This window comes from Hemitrygon akajei, chromosome 8, assembly GCF_048418815.1.
Source record: "Hemitrygon akajei chromosome 8, sHemAka1.3, whole genome shotgun sequence".
Lineage (NCBI taxonomy): Eukaryota > Metazoa > Chordata > Chondrichthyes > Myliobatiformes > Dasyatidae > Hemitrygon > Hemitrygon akajei.
Genome location: NC_133131.1, coordinates 8,525,540 through 8,549,034, shown reverse-complemented (window position 1 = coordinate 8,549,034; position 23,495 = coordinate 8,525,540). Strand labels below are relative to the sequence as shown.

The 23,495-nt window shown below is 47.0% G+C and overlaps 1 protein-coding gene across 3 annotated transcripts in view; it reads right to left on the bottom strand.

Moving 5' to 3' along the window:
• Window positions 1–2,586: 2,586 nt before the first annotated feature.
• ppm1e (protein phosphatase, Mg2+/Mn2+ dependent, 1E) overlaps window positions 2,587–23,495 on the bottom strand; it is a 159,586-nt gene continuing 138,677 nt past the window's right edge. For all 3 annotated transcript variants that reach the window (XM_073053162.1, XM_073053164.1, XM_073053163.1), the window contains 5 exons: window positions 23,283–23,482; window positions 16,541–16,729; window positions 14,755–14,898; window positions 14,092–14,185; window positions 2,587–5,957 (listed from right to left, as the gene is read on the bottom strand). In XM_073053162.1, the coding sequence (XP_072909263.1) occupies window positions 4,972–5,957; window positions 14,092–14,185; window positions 14,755–14,898; window positions 16,541–16,729; window positions 23,283–23,482 (1,613 nt within the window). In that variant the 3' untranslated portion in view covers window positions 2,587–4,971. The remainder of the gene's footprint in view (window positions 5,958–14,091; window positions 14,186–14,754; window positions 14,899–16,540; window positions 16,730–23,282; window positions 23,483–23,495) is intronic.

The window sequence follows — 23,495 nt, the reverse complement described above, 5'->3', positions numbered from 1 at the left end:
TTGAAATAAATAAAAGGCAGATGAGAGCATTTCACGTGACGACAAAACTGTCAGAATTCATGTTGTGACCTTGTTCCCTTATCCATTCCCCATCAATTGTCTGGAATATGGAAATTGCAGACTTTCAAAATAATTACTTTCAAGGAATTGATACAAACTGTATACTTTTTAAAAACCTATTGCTGCAGTCTGGAACTGTGTGAGTCACCTCACAGATGACTCACAGATATTCAAAGCAGAAGAGCAATTGAATGTCATTATATATAATTTAATGGGTAGAAATTATGTAGCATCGATCTCCTGTCTGACAGTTAAGGTTTGAGGTAACCATGCACGGGACCCAACAGTTCCATTTTAACATCAAAAGCATTATCCATAATCATTACCTTTTTATTTTCCTCTTGTATATTTTTATACCTTAAATGTGAGTGATTTAGCCATTGTAGACAGGCAGCTGATGCATAGAACAACACAGGGCCTTTGGCCTATAGTGTACACTGTCCCTTTAACTTACCCCAAGATTTATCTAACCCTCTCCCCCCCCCCCCATATAGCCCTCCACTTTTTCTTTCATCTATTTGCCTATCTAAGACTCTCTTAAACGCCCTGAATGTACTGTATCCTGTCTCTACCACCACTCCCGGCAGTGCATCCCTATCACTCTCTGTTTAAAAATAACCCTACCTCTATCCCCGCCACGTTTGGAGGTACCTCCCAACGTCTTCAAGTTACGCCATTTCTATTATGGGAAAAGGGTGCCTGGCTGTCCTCAATCGATGCCTTTTATCATCTTGTGCACCTCAATCAAGTCAGCTCTCCTCCTCCTCTCCAGAGTGAAGCCCTAGCTCACTCAACCTATCTTCATAGGACATGCTCTCTAATCCAGGCAGCACTCTGGTAAATCTCCTCTGCACCCTCTATAAAGCTTCCTATAATGATGCAGTTTTGAACTTCCCAGGAATTGTTGTTTTAAAGCTTGGGTCTTCAGGCACTGGCATTTTCATGCTGGCGTGCGCCCGTGCAAGTTCTGTATTACGCCTCTGCGTGCATATGCTTGTGCATCATGACATTAAGCTTGACTTTGAACCTTGCAAGGCTTTTAAATTATGCCTTTTAAGGTCACAGACTAAAATAGGATTTAATAAAAATATTTTAATAACAAAGATACAACATATTGTGCGGTTGACTAGGAATGGTTTGGAGTAGCACACAAAATGCTGGAGGAGCTCAGCAGGTTAAGCAGCATCTATGGAGAGGGATAAACAGTCCATGTTTCAGGCGGAGATCTTTCATCAGGACTGGGAAGGATGGGGGAAGAAGCCAGGAATTCTGTGTGTGTTACTCTGGACTTTCCAGCAACCGCAGAATCTCGTCTTTCTGAAATGGTTTCTTGGGTGCCTTTTCTAAGGATCCATTTAAAGGAATGGTAAAATCATCTTCAGTTGTTTTAATAAAACAATACCTGGTTACCATTCTTTAATATCCTTAAATGGAAAGAGACAAAGATGTGGTTTGTGTTTTTAGAGCACCCTCTGTGTACTAGTCCAAGGAAGACTTTTACATTCGTTTATGCAAGTAAATTTTAGCAGAATCGTGAAGTCTAAACTAAGAAGTGCAATTTCCTAATTATACTCTAACAGAAACAGAGATGTTTGTTTCCATTCACTAGATAATGTTCCACATTTACTAAATATCCCATAATTCAGGACTATTCTACCGGTTTGTTGATACCGAAGACTCCGCAGCACCGGCGAACATATCTAATTCGATCTGACCATATAGAGTCTCAGTATGGTGACGGTGCCAGCATTTTACGCTTGAGATACCAGCCAGCTAAAGTAGCTTCCTCACCTCCTGGAAAGAAATCCATTAGACACAAGACCAGAATGAGGCCATTCAGCCCATTGAGTCTGCTCCACCCGTGGAGCATCATGGCTGATTTATTATCCCTCTCAACCCCATTCTCCTGCCTTTCGCCCTGTAATCTTTGAGGCCCCCTACTAATCAAGAAACTATCAAACTCCACTTTAAATATACTTGGCGTCCACGGCAATGAACTCCACAGATTCACCATCCTCTGGCTACAGCAGTTCCTTGTCATCTCTGTTCTAAAGGGACATTTACTGAGCCTGTGCCCCCTGGTCCTAGACTTCACCATTATTGGAAACATCCTCTCAACATCCACTCTACCTAGGTCTTTCAACATTTGATAGGTTTCATGAGCTCTTCCCTCGTTCTTCTGAATTCCAGTGTGTACCACGTGTTTTCAGCTGGACAGGCCTGGCAAGGAGACACTGGGGATTTATTTTAATTTTTTTCTTGGGAAAAGGTGTTTATTCCCCTTCAGGTGATGGCTGATTTTTCACAACTTTCTCAAACTGTGGTGAAGATATTTCTAAAAGGTGGCGGGCTAAGGTGTTCCAAGTTTCTACCCATTCAATTCCAGATCCAGGGAGAGTAAGGGAGTGACGGATAGTTGTGTGACTGAACATGGCAAATGCCAAGCTTGACTTAAAGCATGGAGACAGAATTTCAGCCTCCCTCCCCAACAGTACTGCAGCCTGCCAAGTAAAGAAGGGCTCGTCAAACTGGTCCAATCCCTTTAATCATGAAAGGCTTGTTAACTTTGTTTATGATAATACAAAGTGCTCCATCATTTTCAATACACGGCACAGATTACAGAGAACACAAAATGTATACAGACAAAACAGATAATTACAATAGTCACCTCTTGTTGAGTTTGGATTATTTTATATATATATATAATTTTTACATTATAGTCACCAGAAATACCATTAAAAATTACAACAAGAAATATTGATAGTAGTTGGAGGGGAGTTTTAGTTACTCGAACAAGCAGCAAATAAGGGCACAGAAAATCAAACCAAGTTAAAGACTACTTGCTACCACCAGCTGAATTCATTTAAACACTGCGTGTTACAAAACAAGATTGCTCTAAAGTGTGGAACTGGTACACGAGAACAGAACTGTACTCTCAGACTGCTGCAGATGTAATCAGTTCCTGCACAACTAACAGATAACATTGCATTTGGAGTAGTTTGGGGGTCAGACTGGTACGGTCCCACACATAGGTGTGCAGTCGAACTGGCACAGGTATAATGTATAATGACACGCAGTCAGAGCAGTACAGTCGAGCTGCTACAGGCGTACAGTCAGTACCTGCAGACACTCTTGTAGTCAGACTGTTAATGGTGCCAGCACAGGAATTACGAACAAGTAGTGTCAGACCATCATGGATACCTGTGCAGGTGTATCATTGGACTGTTGTAGGCATCAGTACTGTCATGGACTACAGTCAGACCACAAACGCCATATGGATGCACAGTCAGACCAGTACTAACTTGGTTGAATGGCTGGAGTATCAATACAGGTGAAGTGAAACAGTTAGACCACGCTCCAGGGGTGTGGTACACTAACTACAGGTGGGCCGAGGCAGGAAGTGGTGCAAGTTCCATTGCAAGTGAACAGTGGATTAGCACAGTACTTATACAGGTGTGTGATCAGCAACTACTAACGCTTCATACACCTTACAGAATTACCTTTAGTTCGTTGAGAGAATATGTTGTAAATTTCAACCAGCTTGCATTGGTTTGATGGGATTGCTACTATTGGTGTTTGGAGTGCACTGATCTGATAAGTTTCTAACAGGACAACTATTCAATGTTTCAATGTGTGTGTTACTCAGCTATTACAGAGTCTGTTAGGAAAAGCTTTTTATGGATGTGAGAATAATTTGTCTGAAAATGGAGTTGATTAGTTCCAAATGAATTCTACGGCAAGAGACATCTAAATACTTTTAACTACTGAATGCTAAGAGTGTCTTGATTACTGTATTTCCTTGAGTTACACAGATTGAGAGATATTTACTGCCACCCCAATTCACCTTTCCACCTCCACTTCCACAATTGGTTCATGTCCCGCAGGCCAGGTCTTTTCCCACTTTGTGACTAAGTTTTACAATGAGGGGGTATCTGAACGGGGGTCTCATCGGGCTTCCTGGTTCAGGGAAGGCCTGGGGACACTGGGAGAGGCAGCAGGGGTGGGATTGCACGTGAGAGTCACTCACCAGACCAGCTGGAGATAGTTCACACAAAAATGAAGCTGAGCCCTAGAGAGGGCTTCATTTGGGGTGGGAGAAAAACGTTAAGAATTGAGGAGTGTCTATAGCAGGAGTTCCCAACCGTTTTTACGCCATAGACCAATAATATTGAGAATATCCAAATTGAGAAACCCTGGTCTACTAGACCGATAATCTAAAGAACGCATGTTCTAATCTCACCATAGACAATTTGTGATCGGGTCAGGAAATAAGTCTTTGAATGAGATTCTTGGCTGCCATGAAAACTCTTTGTTTCCTTCAAGGAAGAAAACATGGCAAACGGCCTTAGTTTGACTCCACCCCAAACCTAATGTGGCCGCTTCTGAACTGGCCTCTGAGGTGGCCCAGCTTGTTGGATTGGACCAGCAGTTCAAAGAGATCCCCCCTCACCACCCCCACCATCTTCGGGGGTGGGGTGGGGGAAATCCAAGGTGGGGGGAGGGGGGAGGGCTTTATAAATGGTCAGCATTGCCCAGCGGTGGTCCCCATCCCAAGAGCAGGCAGGAAACTTCTTGCCTGTTCGGTAGGTGTGTATTTAGGAGAACCCCAGATACACGCTTTCTGCTTCACATCCTGACCCACACCACCTAGTCAGTGTCAGGCAGGGGGTTCCATGCAGTTGAAGGGGTTCCTTAGTCACAAGAATCACCGCGGTGAAGCCTGTCTAGAAACAGAAACAGGTTACGTTCTCTTTAGGGGCTGCCTGAGGCTTCGGCTACTCTTTGAGTGGGACACAGGGCAGCATGCTGACTATTTATTTGAACTGTAGGTAAGCTAGAGAAGCAAGGGGTGTCTGGGAGAAGGGGACAGGGTGCTGAATAGTCTACTAATTGTGGAACTACACCTAACTGTTACTGCTGGAGTAGACAGACGCCACGTAAACTGGTCGGCATCTGCCTGTGCCAGTTGACGCCAGCCCACCCCGAGCGACGTATACTGCCCACTTTCCTCTGCCTGTGTGTCACCCCCTTGCGATTCCAGCTGCTTGGCCCAGCACTGGCTTTGCCGCTGTGCCTTCGAGCCAGGAGGGGTGCGCGGTGCTGCGGCGATGTGGCTGCCTGCTGTCCGTGCTGGCTTACTGTGCAGGAGGTCCTGTGGGCTGCCGCAGGAACTTCCTCGGTGGCTGGGCAGAGAGGAGCCGGCCTCTCCGCCCTGCTGCTCTGGCTCCTGACGTGGCCCGCGGGCGACGGCTTCTGGTGCCAGGCCTCGCCCACGTCAAAGTCCCTGCGTTCCTGCAAGGCCGACAGCGGCAGCTCCGCACTGGGCGGATCGGACCTCTTCGGTCTGCGCTGTGGTGCAGGAGAATCCTTGGCACTGGCTCCCGTCGCTTGGGAACCTTGGTCACGGAGGAGGAGGAGCTGAGGGCCCAGAGCCAGACTAGTTCTGTCGGTGAGCGAATCCTCGCGAGTTTCCTGGGCCAGCTCCGAGCCACCCCCAAATGGATGCTGCGCCCGCGGGCCTTGGAAGTCACCCTGGTTCTCCTTATCGTCCCCGCCATCACCCTGGGCGCCATCGAAGGAGTTGCCCGACCACTTGGAGTCGCCATTGGCCTCCTCCTCCTCGAGTGGCGCGTTCAGGTCCCGCAGGAAGACCACGATGACAGTGATGTTGTCGCTGGAGCCCGCGTCCCGTGCCGACGCCACCAACTTGTGGGCCACCATGCTGCTGTCACCGTTGTTCTCCTTCAGGTGCTCAGCCACCACCTTGACTGCCTCGTCTGGCTCCATGGTGTCGTAGAAGCCATCGCAGGCGAGGATGAGGTAGTCCTCGGTCCCATCCAGCAAGGTCGAGTCGCTGTCTGCTTCTCCGCAGATGTATGGCTTGTGCTCAGCGTCCCCTGAGACAATCGGACAAAGGTGGGTTAGTCAGAGCAGATAGCACAGAAACAACTTACACACACGTTCTGATGACCTCCGTGACAAGATTGGCAGGCACAGCGACACACTGTCACCACAGTGTCTGTCCACTCTAGACAGCCCCTTTCATTACTGCATGATGTCCGGTTGAAAAATGTTCCTGAAAGGCTAGTCTCACTTGGGTGGGACAAAACATAGAGGTCGTGGGTTAAGGGTGATAGGTGAAACTTAGAAGGCATTGCCAGGATTTGAGGACCTGAGTTATAGGGAAAGGTTGAATAGGTTAGGACTTTATTCCCTAGAGTGTAGGAGAATGAGGGGAGATTTGATAGAAGTGTTCAAATTATGAAGGGCATAGAGTGGGTAAGCAGGCTTTTTCCATGGAGGCTGGGCGAGACTAATACTAGAAGTCATAGGGTGAAGGTGAAAGGTGAAATGTTTGAGGCATTTTAGAGAGCTCCTTTCATTAGATAGATAGATAGATAGATACTTTATTCATCCCCATGGGGAAATTCAACTTTTTTTCCAATGTCCCATACACTTGTTGTAGCAAAACTAATTACATACAATACTTAACTCAGTAAAGAATATGATATGCATCTAAATCACTATCTCAAAAAGCATTAATAATAGCTTTAAAAAAAAAAAAAGTTCTTAAGTCCTGGCGGTTGAATTGTAAAGCCTAATGGCATTGGGGAGTATTGACCTCTTCATCCTGTCTGAGGAGCATTGCATCGATAGTAACCTGTCGCTGAAACTGCTTCTCTGTCTCTGGATGGTGCTATGTAGAGGATGTTCAGAGTTATCCATAATTGGCCGTAGCCTACTCAGCGCCCTTCGCTCAGCTACCGATGTTAAACTCTCCAGTACTTTGCCCACGACAGAGCCCGCCTTCCTTACCAGCTTATTAAGACGTGAGGCGTCCCTCTTCTTAATGCTTCCTCCCCAACACGCCACCACAAAGAAGAGGGCGCTCTCCACAACTGACCTACAGAACATCTTCAACATCTCACTACAGACATTGAATGACGCCAACCTTCTTAGGAAATTATTATTACAAAATGTCCCAGTCAGAGGACATTCCTGAAAGACTAGTCTCACTTGGGTGAGATGAGAAGGACGAAGGTTGGGTGGGATGAGAAGGACGAAGGTTGGGTGGGATGAGGATGAAGGTTGGGTGGGATGAGAAGGACAAAGAGAAGGACGAAGGTTGGGCGGGATGAGAAGGACGAACGATGGGAGGGATGGGAGGGATGAGAAGGATGAAGGTTGGGCGGGATGAGAAGGACAAAGGTTGGGTGGGATGAGAAGGACGAAGGTTCAGTGGGATGAGAAGGATGTAGGTTGGGTGGGATGAGAAGGATGAAGGTTGGGTGGGATGAGAAGGATGAAGGTTGGGTGGGATGAGAAGGACGAAGGTTGGGTGGGAAGAGAAGGACGAAGGTTGGGTGAGATAAGAAGGACGAAGGTTGGGTGACATGAGAAGGACGAAGGTTGGGTGGGATGAGAAGGACAAAGGTTGGGTGGGATGAGAAGGACAAAGGTTGGGTGGGATGAGAAGGACAAAGGTTGGGTGGGATGAGAAGGACGAAGGTTGGGTGGGATGAGAAGGACGAAGGTTGGGCGGGATGAGAAGGACGAAGGTTGGGCGGGATGAGAAGGACGAAGGTTGGGTGGGATGAGAAGGACGAAGGTTGGGTGGGATGAGAAGGACAAAGGTTGGGTGGGAAGAGAAGGACGAAGGTTGGGTGACATGAGAAGGATTAACGTGGGGTGGGATGAGAAGGACGAAGGTTGGGTGGGATGAGAAGGACAAAGGTTGGGTGGGAAGAGAAGGACGAAGGTTGGGTGACATGAGAAGGATTAACGTGGGGTGGGATGAGAAGGACGAAGGTTGGGTGGGATGAGAAGGATGAACGTTGGGTGAGATGAGAAGGACGAAGGTTGGGTGACATGAGAAGGATTAACGTGGGGTGGGATGAGAAGGACGAAGGTTGGGCGGGATGAGAAGGACGAAGGTTGGGCGGGAAGAGAAGGACGAAGGTTGGGTGACATGAGAAGGATTAACGTGGGGTGGGATGAGAAGGACGAAGGTTGGGTGGGATGAGAAGGATGAACGTTGGGTGAGATGAGAAGGACGAAGGTTGGGTGACATGAGAAGGATGAACGTGGGGTGGGATGAGAAGGACGAAGGTTGGGCGGGATGAGAAGGACGAAGGTTGGGCGAGATGAGAAGGACGAAGGTTGGGCGGGATGAGAAGGACGAAGGTTGGGTGGGATGAGAAGGACGAAGGTTGGTTGGGATGAGAAGGACGAAGGTTGGGTGGGATGAGAAGAACGAACGTTGGGAGGGATGAGAAGGATGAAAGTTGGGTGGGGTGAGAAGGACGAAGGTTGGGTGGGATGAGAAGGACGAAGGTTGGGTGGGATGAGAAGGACGAAGGTTGGGTGGGATGAGAAGGATGAACGTTGGGTGGGATGAGAAGGATGAACATTGGGTGGGATGAGAAGGATGAAGGTTGGGTGGGATGAGAAGGACAAAGAGAAGGACGAAGGTTGGGTGGGATGAGAAGGACGAAGGTTGGGTGGGATGAGAAGGACGAAGGTTGGGTGGGATGAGAAGGACGAAGGTTGGGTGGGATGAGAAGGATGAACGTTGGGTGGGATGAGAAGGATGAACATTGGGTGGGATGAGAAGGACAAAGAGAAGGACGAAGGTTGGGCGAGATGAGAAGGATGAACGTTGGGCGGGATGAGAAGGACGAAGGTTGGGTGGGATGAGAAGGACGAAGGTTGGGTGGGATGAGAAGGATGAACGTTGGGTGGGAAGAGAAGGATGAAGGTTGGGTGGGATGAGAAGGACAAAGAGAAGGACGAAGGTTGGGCGGGATGAGAAGGACGAACGATGGGAGGGATGGGAGGGATGAGAAGGATGAAGGTTGGGCGGGTTGAGAAGGACAAAGGTTGGGTGGGATGAGAAGGACGAAGGTTGAGTGGGATGAGAAGGATGTAGGTTGGGTGGGATGAGAAGGATGAAGGTTGGGTGGGATGAGAAGGACGAAGGTTGTGTGGGAAGAGAAGGACGAAGGTTGGGTGAGATAAGAAGGACGAAGGTTGGGTGACATGAGAAGGACGAAGGTTGGGTGGGATGAGAAGGACAAAGGTTGGGTGGGATGAGAAGGACGAAGGTTGGGCGGGATGAGAAGGAGGAAGGTTGGGCGGGATGAGAAGGACGAAGGTTGGGTGGGATGAGAAGGACGAAGGTTGGGTGGGATGAGAAGGACGAAGGTTGGGTGGGATGAGAAGGATGAAGGTTGGGTGGGATGAGAAGGACAAAGGTTGGGTGACATGAGAAGGATGAACGTGGGGTGGGATGAGAAGGATGAAGGTTGGGTGGGATGAGAAGGATGAACGTTGGGTGAGATGAGAAGGACGAAGGTTGGGTGACATGAGAAGGATGAACGTGGGGTGGGATGAGAAGGATGAAGGTTGGGCGGGATGAGAAGGACGAAGGTTGGGCGAGATGAGAAGGACGAAGGTTGGGTGGGATGAGAAGGACGAAGGTTGGGTGGGATGAGAAGGACAAAGAGAAGGACGAAGGTTGGGTGGGATGAGAAGGACGAAGGTTGGGTGGGATGAGAAGGACGAAGGTTGGGTGGGATGAGAAGAACGAACGTTGGGAGGGATGAGAAGGATGAAAGTTGGGTGGGGTGAGAAGGACGAAGGTTGGGTGGGATGAGAAGGACAAAGGTTGGGTGGGATGAGAAGGACGAAGGTTGGGTGGGATGAGAAGGATGAACGTTGGGTGGGATGAGAAGGATGAACATTGGGTGGGATGAGAAGGATGAAGGTTGGGTGGGATGAGAAGGACAAAGAGAAGGACGAAGGTTGGGCGGGATGAGAAGGACGAAGGTTGGGTGGGATGAGAAGGACGAAGGTTGGGCGAGATGAGAAGGATGAACGTTGGGCGGGATGAGAAGGACGAAGGTTGGGTGGGATGAGAAGGACGAAGGTTGGGTGGGATGAGAAGGATGAATGTTGGGTGGGATGAGAAGGATGAACATTGGGTGGGAAGAGAAGGATGAAGGTTGGGTGGGATGAGAAGGACAAAGAGAAGGACGAAGGTTGGGCGGGATGAGAAGGACAAAGAGAAGGTCGAAGGTTGGGTGGGATGAGAAGGATGAAAGTTGGGTGGGATGAGAAGGATGAAAGTTGGGTGGGATGAGAAGGATGAAGGTTGGGTGGGATGAGAAGGACAAACGTTGGGTGGGATGAGAAGGACGAAGGTTGGGTGACATGAGAAGGATGAACATTGGGTGGGATGAGAAGGATGAAGTTTGGGTGGGATGAGAAGGACGAAGGTTGGGTGACATGAGAAGGATGAACGTTGGGTGGGATGAGAAGGACGAAGGTTGGGCTGGATGAGAAGGACGAAGGTTGGGCGGGATGAGAAGGACGAAGGTTGGGTGGGATGAGAAGGATGAAGGTTGGGTGGGATGAGAAGGATGAACGTTGGGTGAGATGAGAAGGATGAAGGTTGGGCGGGATGAGAAGGACGAAGGTTGGGCGAGATGAGTAGGACGAAGGTTGGGTGGGATGAGAAGGACAAAGGTTGGGTGACATGAGAAGGACGAAGGTTGGGTGACATGAGAAGGATGAACGTTGGGTGGGATGAGAAGGACGAAAGTTGGGTGGGATGAGAAGGATGAACGTTGGGTGGGATGAGAAGGATGAATATTGGGTGACATGAGAAGGACGAAGGTTGGGTGGGATGAGAAGGACAAAGGTTGGGTGACATGAGAAGGACGAAGGTTGGGTGGGATGAGAAGGACGAAGGTTGGGTGGGATGAGAAGGATGAACGTTGGGTGGGATGAGAAGGATGAACGTTGGGTGAGATGAGAAGGATGAAGGTTGGGCGGGATGAGAAGGACGAAGGTTGGGCGAGATGAGTAGGACGAAGGTTGGGTGGGATGAGAAGGACGAAGGTTGGGCGGGATGAGAAGGATGAAGGTTGGGTGGGATGAGAAGGACGAAGGTTGGGTGGGATGAGAAGAACGAACATTGGGGGGATGAGAAGGATGAAAGTTGGGTGGGGTGAGAAGGATGAAGGTTGGGTGGGATGAGAAGGACGAAGGTTGGGTGGGATGAGAAGGATGAAGGTTGGGTGGGATGAGAAGGACGAAGGTTGGGTGGGATGAGAAGGACGAAGGTTGGGTGGGATGAGAAGGATGAACGTTGGGTGGGATGAGAAGGATGAAGGTTGGGTGGGATTAGAAGGACGAAGGTTGGGTGGGATGAGAAGGACGAAAGTTGGGTGGGATGAGAAGGATGAACGTTGGGTGGGATGAGAAGGATGAAGGTTGGGTGGGATGAGAAGGATGAAGGTTGGGTGGGATGAGAAGGATGAAGGTTGGGTGAAACTAGTACCAGAGGGGAACAACTTCTCTCAGATGATGGAACAAGTTGCCGCCAACATGGTGGATCTTATTTAATGAGACACAGTGTGGAGTAACCCTTCCCGGCCTTTCCCACCCAGTAATCTCTGATTTAACCCAAGCCTGATCACAGGCCAGTTTACAATGACCAACCGGTATGTCTTTGGACTGTGGGAGGAAACCAGTCACAGGGAGGAAGTACAGATGAATCTGTACTTGAATTGAATCTGGGCCATCTGTACAGTAAAGGGTTGCCCTAACCATTATGCCACCGTGCTGCCCCAACGAGGGTTCAATTTGAACATTTAAGAGAAGTTTGGAGAGGCACATTGGATGGCAGTGGTATGGAGGGCCTTGCTCTAGGTGAAGGTTGATTGGACTAGGCAAAATAATATTTTGCCATGGACAAGATGGGCTGAAGGGCCTGTTCCTGTGCTGTACTTTTCTATGACTCAGGAGGGCAACTCTGCTGTAAACTGAGCCCTGGCAAACACCTTTGTAGTAATGTACAATGTCCACAAAGCACTGTAAGTGACCCTGACCGTTTCTAGAGTTGCTCAGGGGGTTACCACTGAGAACTCTGGTCCAGAAATCTGCCCTTCAGTTTTTCTCAAAATCAGGAGGATATTTCAGTGATACTGAAGGGCGCCCAAAGATTAAATTCAAATTTCAAAGTACATTTATTATCAAAGTCTGTATACATCACCATATACCAGCACGAAACTCGTTTTCTTGCCAACGTTCACAGTAGAGAAACCCAATGCAACAGGATCAATGAAAGACACACAGAAACAAATAGCCAATGTTCAAAAGAAGATAAACCATACAAATACAAAAAAAACACAAATAATAATAATGAATGAATAAATAAATAAATAATATTGAGAATGAGTTGTACAGAGTCTTTGAAAGTGAGTCTGTAGGTTGTGGAGTCATTTCAGCATTGAGATGGTTGAAGCTATCCATGCTGGTTCAAGAGCCTGGTGGTTGTAGAGTGAAAACTGTTCCTGAACCTCATGTTCACTCACTTACCTGATGCATCACCTACATAACAGTGATTTGCATCTACATCTGGGTTGAAACGATAAAACTGTGGAATGTTGACAATAATTGAGTGGGGAGAGTATGTTCCCTAGAGCAGGCAATAAAGAGGCAATAGCTCACTGAATAATCTAGTGTCCCTCACTCGGTCACAGTCAGAGTGACTGGTAGTTGTTGTCTCTGTAAAGAACGTATAGGAATTTGAGAGTGAGAAATAAAATCATATTGATTAAAATCGGGAATGATTGACAAAGATGAGGGACCACCTGACGCCAGTCTTTGATCCTGATTGGGTGGATGTGGCAAAGATGTTGCTAGAAAGTGGTTGATACAACCCAGTCCAAAACAGACAGAGCTCTCTGCACTTTTGGATGAGAGGTGACTTGATAGGTGATAAAATGCATACATCGAGTGCATTGTCAGAGACTTTTCTCCACGGCAAAATTGGCTAATATGAGGGGGCATAATGATAAAGTGTTCAAAGTAAAGCATCGGGGAATAGTTTTTCTACACAGAGAGTGGGAGATGTGTGGAATGTTTTGCCAGGGGTAGTGGTAGGAGCAAATATGTTAGGGACGTTGAAGAGGCTTTTAGATTGGCACATGAATGAAAGAAAAATGGAAGGATATGTGGGAAGGAAGGGTTAGACTGATTTTAGAGTCGATTAAGAGGTCAGCTCAACATCTTGGGCCTATTTACAAGGAATGCTGTAACAAGAACACAGCATCCATCATCAAGAACCCCCATCAACCAGGCTATGCTCTCTTCACGCTACTACCATCAGGCAGGAGGTACAGGAGCCTCGGGTCCCACACCACCAGGTTCAGGAACTGTTATTACCCTTCAACCATCAGGCTCCTGAACCGGTGTGGATAACATCACTCTCCTCAGCTCTTAAACACCAATAGTTTCTGCAGATGCCGGACGTCCAGAGTGGCAGACACAAATTGCTGGAGGAACTCAGTGGGTCAGGCTGCAGGGGAATAAACAGTCGACATTTCAGGCCGAGACCCTTCATCAGGACAAATGCTGAGTACCTTCAGGGTTTTGCGTGTGTCACTCACTTTAACTCTGAACTGATTCCACAACCTACAGGCTCTGTTTCAAGGACTCTACAGCTCGTTCTCAGTTTTATTTGCACAGTTTGCCGTCTTTTGCACATTGGCAGTCCGTCAGTCTTTGTGCCGTTTTCCTTTGGTTCTATTGCATTTCTTTATCTTCCTGCAAGAAAATGAAGCTGAAGGTGACGTATTGATAATAATTTTACTTATTACTTAACATGCGACTGAGAACAGAATTAAGGGTTTGATTACACATGGTAATCAATAATAAATTGCAGAATTCAGGAATAAGGTCTCCACCCAGAAAGGGCTGAAAACGCCAGCTGCCATATTAAGTGGTTGAGGCAAGTAGAAGCAATTGATTTGAGGGAAGCTGGGGAGGAAAGGAATGGGGAGGTGTGAAAGGGAGTGGGAGGATTATTCTACGGAGCACCAGTCCCAGGATGGATGAAGATGGACAACATGGGCTGTACATCCTATGCAGCAGAAGGCTCTGTGTGTCTCTGTGGGTGTCACTGCGAGGTGTGGGTGGACAACAGAAAAAGCAGATAATCGGTTTCCAGATTAAAAGCCTCACCAATTGCTCTGGAGACAGAAAGACTTCCATTAACTCTCCAGGCCCCGAACCAGACCACACAGCCTCCGAGCGCCTCGATCCTCTGCTTTTCATCCTGAAAGAGCAAAAGGGAGAGAAGAAATGGAAGACTGCTGCTGCACCTCGGAGTTGGGATTAGAGGTGGATTTTCAGGTAGACAGACTTTGAGAGGTTTTATATATTTTAAATTTAGAGATACAGCATGTTAACAGGCCCTTCCGGCCCAATGAGCCCAATTACCATGTGACCTATGAACCTACTAACCCGTACGTTGCTGGAATGTGGGTGGAAACCGAACCACTGGGAGGAAACCCACGCGGTCACAGGGAGAACTCCTTACAGACAGCGGTGGCGGCCAAGTCATTGGGTGTATTTAAGGTAGAAATAGACAGGTTCTTGATTAGCCAGGGCATCAAAGGGTATGGGGAGAAGGCAGAGGAGTGGGGACAACTGGAATAATTGGATTGAATGGTGGAGCAGACTCGATGGGCTGAATGGCCTACTTCTGCTCCTATATCTTATGGTCTTATGAGCTGTAGCACCAGTCCCTCAACACATTCTGAGTCTGAGGCAAGTGTGATTTCTGTCTGACACCCCCCCCCCCCGAAGGGATGTGTTAATCCAACGCAAAGTGCCCCCAGTTACCTCTCTGTCAGGTTTGTGCGGCTTCATGAGTTCGACGACCTGGCCTCTTCGGACCAGCATGACCTGTGAGTCCCCAAGCCAGGCCACGTGCAGCATGTTCCCCCGCAGGAAGGTCACCACCCCGGTGGAGCCGCACCGCAAGTTCTGGGGGGGGCGGGGGGGGATCAGAATGAAACAGCTACAAGTTAGCATCAAAGTTACGTGTGTCTTATACACCCATCCCTGTTGTTCCTGAGCTTCCTAAACCCAGAAAAATGAGTGTTCCTCCAGGTTTGCCCTGAGCAACACACATGCACACACTCTCTCACACACACACACACACGCACGCACACACTCACGTGCACACACACACACTCACGCACACACTCGCACGCACACACACACACGCACACTCACACACTCTCTCTCACACACACTCACGCACTCTCACACACACACGCACACACTCACGCACACACACTCTCACACACGCACACACACTTACTCTCACACACACACTCACGCACACACACACTTACTCTCACACACACTCGCGCACACACACACTCTCTCACGCACACACACTTACCCTCACACACACACTCGAGTGCACACACACACACACACTCGCGCGCACACCTGTAACAGGGAAGCAGCATCCATCATGAAAGACTTCCACCATCCAGGCACAAGAACAGTTATTACCCCTGGAGAAGGGTTTCGGCTGGAAACATCGACTTGTTTATTCCTCTCCATAGATGCTGCCTGACCTGCTGAGTTCCTCCAGCATTTTGTGCGTGTTGCTTTGGATTTCCACTAGTTATTACCCTCTCAACCATCAGGCTCTTGAACCAGAGGGGGGAACTTCACTCACCTCAACACTAAATTGTTCCCACAACCTATGGACTCACTTTGAAGGACTCTTCATCTTATGCTGTCAATATTTATTGTTTATTTATTTGCTGTCATTATTTTGGCTTTTTTTCCTCCTTTGTGTTTGCAGTTTGTTGTCCTTTCCACACAGGTTGTTTGCCCACCTTGTGTGCAGTTTTTCACTGATTCTCAACCTCGTTCTCCTGCCTTCTCTCTATAATCTTTGAAGAACCTGTCCACCTCCATCTTAAACAGACTCAGTGACTTGGCCTGCACAGCAGCCTGTGGCAAGGAATTCCACAGATTCACCACTCTCTGGCCAAAGAAATTTTTCCTCACCTCTGTTCTAAATGGATGTCCCTCAATTCTGAGACAGTGCCCTCTTGTCCTAGACTCCCCTGGAAGAGAGGAGTCTAGGACCAGAGGGCACAGCAGAGGTGGATAGTTTCCAGATTGGTCAGGATGTCAAAGGTTATGGGGTGAAGGCAGGAGAATGGGATTGAGAGGGAAAATAAATCAGCCATGATTGAATGGCGGAGCAGACTCAATGGGCCAAATACCTTAATTTTGCCTCTATGTCTTATGGATTCAGAAGAAGATGAGGGCATATTTCTCTACACAAGGGGCCTGTCTAGGTCCTCCCTCCTTATACTCAGTGTAAGGTTTCTCCAGATGTTGAGAAAGACAACCCCCCCCCCCCCCCATCAAATGGCTGATTCTAAGAGCATGGTATCTCCAAGTGTTGAGATAGCCCCAACTCCCCGGTTAAATCGCTGATACTGAAGGTAAGGTTTCTTCAGATTTTTGAGATAGGCCCCCCCCCCCAAGTAAAACAGTTGATAGTGAGGGTGTTTCTCCAGATGTTGAGATAGCCCCCACCCTGGTCTAATGGCTGATATTGAGGCTAAGGTTTCTCCACTCGTTGATCACAAACCTCTCTGGCAGCCTTCTGTACAAATCGCTCGTCTGTGAGGCGAAAGGCACGGCACAAGGCTTCGGCAGGGTCGTGCTGGAAGATCTCCTGTCGAGCCAGGTTCACGTGAAGATGGATGGAGGCATAAATTGCGGCATCTACCCCTCCGTGCCCGTCAAACACTGCAAAAAAGGACTGCTCCTCCTGGTCCTGCAGGGAGTAACAGATACAGAACCGGGAGTCAAACAAAGGCAATGTGAACTTGCTCTGCAGTGTTACACTTCCAAAGCAATCTGTAGCCAAATATATCTTTCTGAATTGAAGCCTCCTTGTAAATGAGGTAACACATTGAACAGCATGTGTCCCACAAGCTATAAGGAATAACAAACAGCTAATGGGCACCAGAGACACATCATCTGTGCAAATGCACTCAGTGGACACTTTATTAGGTACACCTATACAACTGCTCGTTAATACAAATATCAATCATGTGGCAGCAACTCAATGCATAAAAGCATGCCGATGTGGTCAAGAGGTTCAGTTGTTGTTCAGACCAGAATTCAGAATGGGGAAGAAATGTGATCTGAGTGACTTTGACCGTTGGTATCAGACGGGGTGGTTTGAGTATCTCAGAAACTGCTGACCTGGGATTTTCATGCACAACAACGGTCTCTAGAGTTTACAGAGGATGGTTCAAGAAGCAAAAAACTTCCAGTGAGTGGCAGTTCTGTGGGCGGAGACAGCTTGTTAATGAGAGAGGTCAGAGGAGAATGGCCAGACTGGTTCGAGCTGACAGGAAGGCAACAGTAACTCAAATAATCACGTGTTACAACAGTGGTGTGCAGGAGAGCATCTCTGAATGGACTACACTTTGAAACTTGAAGCGGGTGGGCGACAATAACAGAAGACCACGAACACACTCTCAGTGGCCACTTTATTAGGTACAGGAGGTATGTCATAACGTGGCCACTGAGTGCATGTTCATGGTCTTCTGTTGCTGTCGCACATCCATTTCAAGGTTCGATGTGCTGTGTGTTCAAAGATGCTCTTCTGCACACCACTGTTGTAATGTGTGGTTATTTGAGTTACGGTCAGCTTGAACCAGTCTAGCCATTCTCCTCTGACCTCTCTCATTAACTTCATACACCTCTTCTGCCTTTTCAACCTTCCATTCCAGCCAGATGTAAATTTCTGACTTCCCCCTTACCTGTTCCCTCACTGACCTGTAGCCTCGCTTCCTCCCACATATACATAACCCTTCCGCACCCTACCACTCCCTGGTCCAACCTCCCTCCTCCTGTTTCCCTGCCTTTCTCCCAAGCCTGAACTTTCCTGCTTTCCACCATCTTTCCGGATCCCCCACTCGCCTTTCGCCCTTTGCTTTCATTGTTGCCTACTCCCCACACACTCAACCATCAGGAACCATCCAGTCACAGAGACTAGCAGACTGTTTGATGAAATAATTGTCTACGACAGCTGCTGTTGTCACATCATTGTCAGCATCCCTTGAATTCATTACCTCTGCTCAGTGCACTCTCTGTTCTGAAGTGGATTCTGAAAACAAACAGCAGCCCATCCTGATGGATCTGCGCATTTTCTCTGCATTTACTGTGAATGCCCACAAGAAAATTAATCTCAGGGAGGTATACATACTCCCATAATAAATTTACTTTGAACTTCTGAGCGTGAAGATCAGTTGGGCACTTAAGCATTAAAACCAAAGTTTAAAAGTTCAAGATTCGAAGTGAATTTATTATCGAAGTACATACAGGTATCTGTACTTTGTCTACCCTGAGATTGATTTTCTTGTAGGCATTCACAGTAGAGCAAAGAATTACAAAGGAATCAATGAAAAACTACGCACAAAGATGACCAACATGCATGAGAAGATAGCCTGCAAATAATAAGTACTGAGAAAATGATGAGGGGTATTGATAAGGGTAAATGCAAGCAGGCTTTTTCCACTGAGGTTGGGTGGGACTACAACCAGGGGTCATGGGTTAAGGGTGAAAGGTGAGAAGTTTAAGGAGAACATCAGGGGAAACTTCTTCACTCGGAGGGTCGTGAAAGTGTGGAACCAGCTGCCAGCACAAGTGGTGTATCTGAACTCGATTTCAACCTTAAAGAGAAGTTTGGACAGGTACACAGTTGTTAGGGGCGTGGAGGGCCATGGTCCTAGTGCAGGTCGATGGGACTAGGCAGATTAAATGGTTTTGGCATGGACTAGATAGACCAAAGGGCCTGTTTCTGTGCTGTACTTCTCTATGACTCTGTGGGTTGTAGAGTCCTTTAAAGTGAGTCTATAGGTTCTGGAATCCATTCAGAGTTAAGGTGAGTGAAGTTCTCCACACTCCCAACCTTTTATCTACCTTCCAGAGGCAGATTGCAGGAGTGTAACATTGTCAGCAATGCCGCCTTTCACATGAGAGGTTCAAGCAATGATCTGTTTGTCCTCCTTGATCTTACGGATCGCCTGAAACAATTCAGGGAAAAGTTCTCACGTCCTAGAGAACACCGCTCTCTGAAATCGTACAACTAGGTGATACGGTTTCCAATTGATTTCCTGGGATCTTTCTGTGTACAGACTGACCTTTGCATTTCCCACATCACAGTAATGACTTCTTGACTCCTCTAAAATGCTTTGGCACATCTTGAACCGGTGAAAAGCAAATCTCTAGATCAGAAATGTGTCAATTCGCTCTCTGTACAGGATAAAGATAAAGCCCTCCTTTTGGGTTTCCTCATACCTTGAACTGAGACAGGGTTTTCAGATCTATTTTAAATTGTATCAAGTGAGGGAGATGGAGAGAACCTGATGACTCCATTGAGTTGTACATCAGGTAGAGGTGGACCAGTCCACATGGACAAGGCACTTCCATTCCTGCCCATGGGCTAGTGGCCAGTGATTCCAGCTCTCAGCTGCTGGGAGTCTAAAGAAACCTGACTTGGGATTAGAGGACCGTGCATTACGTGGGAAGGAGGGAAGGATGGGGCTTGTTTTGCTGATGTTGCTGTGTGTTCTGCATTGTTCTGCCAGGCACTGTGGGCAACCTACCTTGGCGCAGGAATGCATGCCAACACTTGTAGGCTTCCCCCAGCACACCCTCTGCTGTGTTGGTTGTTAACACAAGCATCGTATTTCCCTGTTTGTTTTAACGGACTCATGATAAATAAACTTGAATCTTGAACCCCCAGTCATCCAACGTCACACAGGATGTGGGGAGAAAAGATGTATTGTGGTGTCATTGGTGCAAGGACTCAGAATTCAGCCTTTGTTCACCAGAAGTGTAAGGGAGGAGTGGTTAAAAAAAAAGAATTTAAAAAAGCCTAACATTAAAACATGCCTAGAAGGAAGAAAGAGAATCCAGGGCTAAGTGATCTTCATATATACCACCTTGGATGGAAATAAGCCACTGAAGATTTTAAAGAACAGATAAAAGGGAATTTAAGAAATTTCAAGCACCATGCCATAACTCTATCAGACCATATGACCATAAGATATAGGAGAAGTAGGCCATTTGGCCATTGAGTCTGCTCCGCCATTTGATCATGGGCTGATCCAATTCTTCCAGTCATCCCCACTCCCCTGCCTTCTCTCCATACCCTTTGATGCTCTGACTAATCAAGAACCTGTCTTTCTCTGCCTTAAATACACCCAATGACTTGGCTTCCACAGCATCTCGCGGCAACAAATTCCACAGATTTACCACACTCTGACTAAAGTAATTTCTCCACATCTCTGTTCTAAATGGACGTCCTTCAATATTGAAGTCCTGCCCTCTTGTCCTAGACTCCCCTACGATGGGAAAAAAACTTCGCCATATCAGGCCTTTTAACATCTGGAATGTTTCTATGAGATCCCCCCTCACTCTCCTGAACCCCAGGGAATACAGCCCAAGAGCTGCCAGACGTTCCTCATAGAGTAACCCTTTCATTCCTGGAATCATTCTTGTGAATCTTCCCTGAGCCCTCTCCAATGTCAGTATATCCTTTCTAAAATAAGGAGCCCTAAACTGCACACAATATTCCAAGTGTGGTCTGACGAGTGCCTTATAGAGCATCAACATCACATCCCTGCTGTTATATTCTATACCTCTAGAAATGAATGCCAACATTGCATTTGCCTTCTTCACCACTGACTCAACCTGGAGGTTAACCTTTAGGGTATCCCACACAAGGACTCCCAAGTCCCTTTGCATCTCTGTGTTTTGAATTTTCTCTCCATCTAAACAATAGTCCACCCGTTTATTTCTTCCACCAAAGTGTATGACCATACATCTTCCAACATGATAATTTGTTTGCCACTTCTTTGCCCATTCCCCTGAACTATCTAAGTCTCTCTGCAGGCTCTCTGTTTCCTCAACACAATCCTCTCCTCCATCTATCTTTGTATCATCAGCAAATTTAGCCACAAATCCATTAGTCCAATAGTCCAGATCATTGACATACATCCTAAAAAGCAACGGTCCCAACACTGACCACTGCGGAACTCCACTGGTAACCGGCAGCCAGCCAGAATAGGATCCTTTTATTCCCACTCTCTGATTGCTGCCGACTAGCCAATGCTCCACCCATGCTAGTAACTCCCCTGTAATTCCATGGGCTCTTATCTTGCTAAGCAGCCTCATGTGTGGCACCTTGTCAAATGCCTTCTGAAAATCCAAGTACACCACATCCACTGCATCTCCTTTGTCTACCCTGTTTGTAATTTCCTCAAAAAATTGCAGTAGGTTAGTCAGGCAGGATTTTCCTTTCCGGAAACCATGCTGGCTTTGGCCTATCTTGTCATGTGCTTCCAGATACTCCATAATCTCATCCCTAACAATCAATTCCAACAACTTCACAACAACTGACCTTAGGCTAACAGGTCTATAGATTGAATCCTCTCTGCTGCCTCCCACTCTTCTTAAATAGTGGAGTAACATTTGCAATTTTCCAATCATCTGGTACAATGCCAGAATCTATCAATTCTTTAAAGATCATTGTTAATGCCTCCACAATCTCTCCAGCTACTTCTTTCAGAACCTGAGGGTGTACTCCATCAGGTCCAGGAGATTTATCCACCCTCAAACTTCCTGAGCACCTTCTCAAGTCGTAATTTTCACTGCACCTACTTCACTTCCCTGACACTCCTGAATGTCTGGTGTACTGCAGATGTCTTCCATTGTGAAGACTGATGCAAAATACGCATTCAGTTCCTCTGCCATCTCTGCATCTCTCATTACAATATCTCCAGCGTCATTCTGCATTAGTCCTATATCCACCCTTGACTCTCTTTTACCCTTTATATACTTAAAAAAGCTTTTAGTATCTTCTTTGATATTAGTTGCCAACTTCCTTTCATAATTCATCTCTTCCTTCGAAATGACCTTCTTAGTTTACTTCTGCAAATTTTTAAAAGCTTCCCAATCCACTATCTACCTACTAGGTTTGGCTTCCTCTTTTGTTTTTACTTTGGCTCTGACTTCACTTGTCAGCCACGGTACTGTCCTTCCATTTGAAAAATTTTTCTTATTTGGAATATATCTGTCTAGCACTTCCCTCATTTTTTTTTGTAGAAACTCCAGCCATTGCTGCTCTGATGTCCTTCCTGCTAGAGTCCCTTTCCAGTCAACTTTGGGCAGTTCCCCTCTCATGCCATTGTAATTTCCTTTATTCCACTGAAATACCGACACATTAGAATTTAGATTCTCCTTCTCAAATTTCAAAGTGAACTCGACCATATTGTGATCACTGTTCCTTAAGGGTTCCTTAATCTTAAGCTCTCTTATTACCTCTGGATCATTGCAGAATGCCCAATGCAGCACAGCCGATTCCCTAGTGAGCTCAACAACAAGTTGTTCTAAAAAGCCATCTCTTAGGCTTTCTACAAAAACTCTCTCTTGAGGTCCAGTAGTGGCCTGGTTTTCCCAATCCACTTTCATGTTAAAATCCCCAACAATTATCATGGCATTGCCCTTCTGACACGCCTTTTCCATCTCCTGCTGTAGTTTGTAATCCGCATGCCGACTGCTGTTTGGAAGCCTGTATACAACTGCCATTAGGGTCCTTTTACCCTTGCCATTTCTTAACTCAACCCATAGACTCTACACCTTCCGATCCTATGTCATCCCTTTCGAATGATTTAATATTAGTTCTTATAAAGAGGGCCACCCCACCCCCTCTGGCTGATAACCTATCTTTCTGATACTCCGTATCTCCTTGGACATTCAACTCACAATGGCAGCCACCCTTTAGCCAACTTTCAGAGATGCCCACAACATCATACTTGCCAATCTGTAGCTGAATTTCAAGATCGTCCATTTTATTTTTTAAGCTGCGTGCATTCAAATATAACACTTTCAGTCCAGTATTTGTTGCTTTCAGCAACACAGGAGCAGAATTAGGCCAGTCGGCCCATCGAGTCTGCCTCACCATTCCATTCATGGCTGATTTATTATCCCTCTCTACCCCATTCCTCTGCCTTTTCCACGTAACATTTGACGCCTTTACTAATCAGAAACCTATCAACCTCCACTTTAAATATACCCAATGATTTGGTCTCCACAGCCATCTGTGGCAAAGAATTCCGCAGATTCACCACCTCTAGCTAAAGAAATTCCTCCTCATTTCTGCCCATTGGAATGTTTTCTCTACAATAGATGGTGAGGTCACACTTTTTAAAGGGGGTTGGAGGATTTACTTTACATCTACAATGTTGGGATGAGACTTAGTAAAAGCTCAGTGAGGCAAGCCACACTCCATCAGATTAGTATCTACGTACCTCTAGATTAAAGAGCGTGTTGAAATCAGGCAGACAGACATGTTTGTCCTCCATCTTCCTTCGCATGTTCTTGATGGCATGAATTGACGTTTCGAAGTAGGGGTGCGTTCTCCTCGTCAAAGGCAAATCCTTCACCCAGCTGCAGCAGACCTCGTGGAGTTTTGTGAACACCGTTCGGGCCAGCTTCGTCGAGTCAAACTCTGGAAAAAGAGC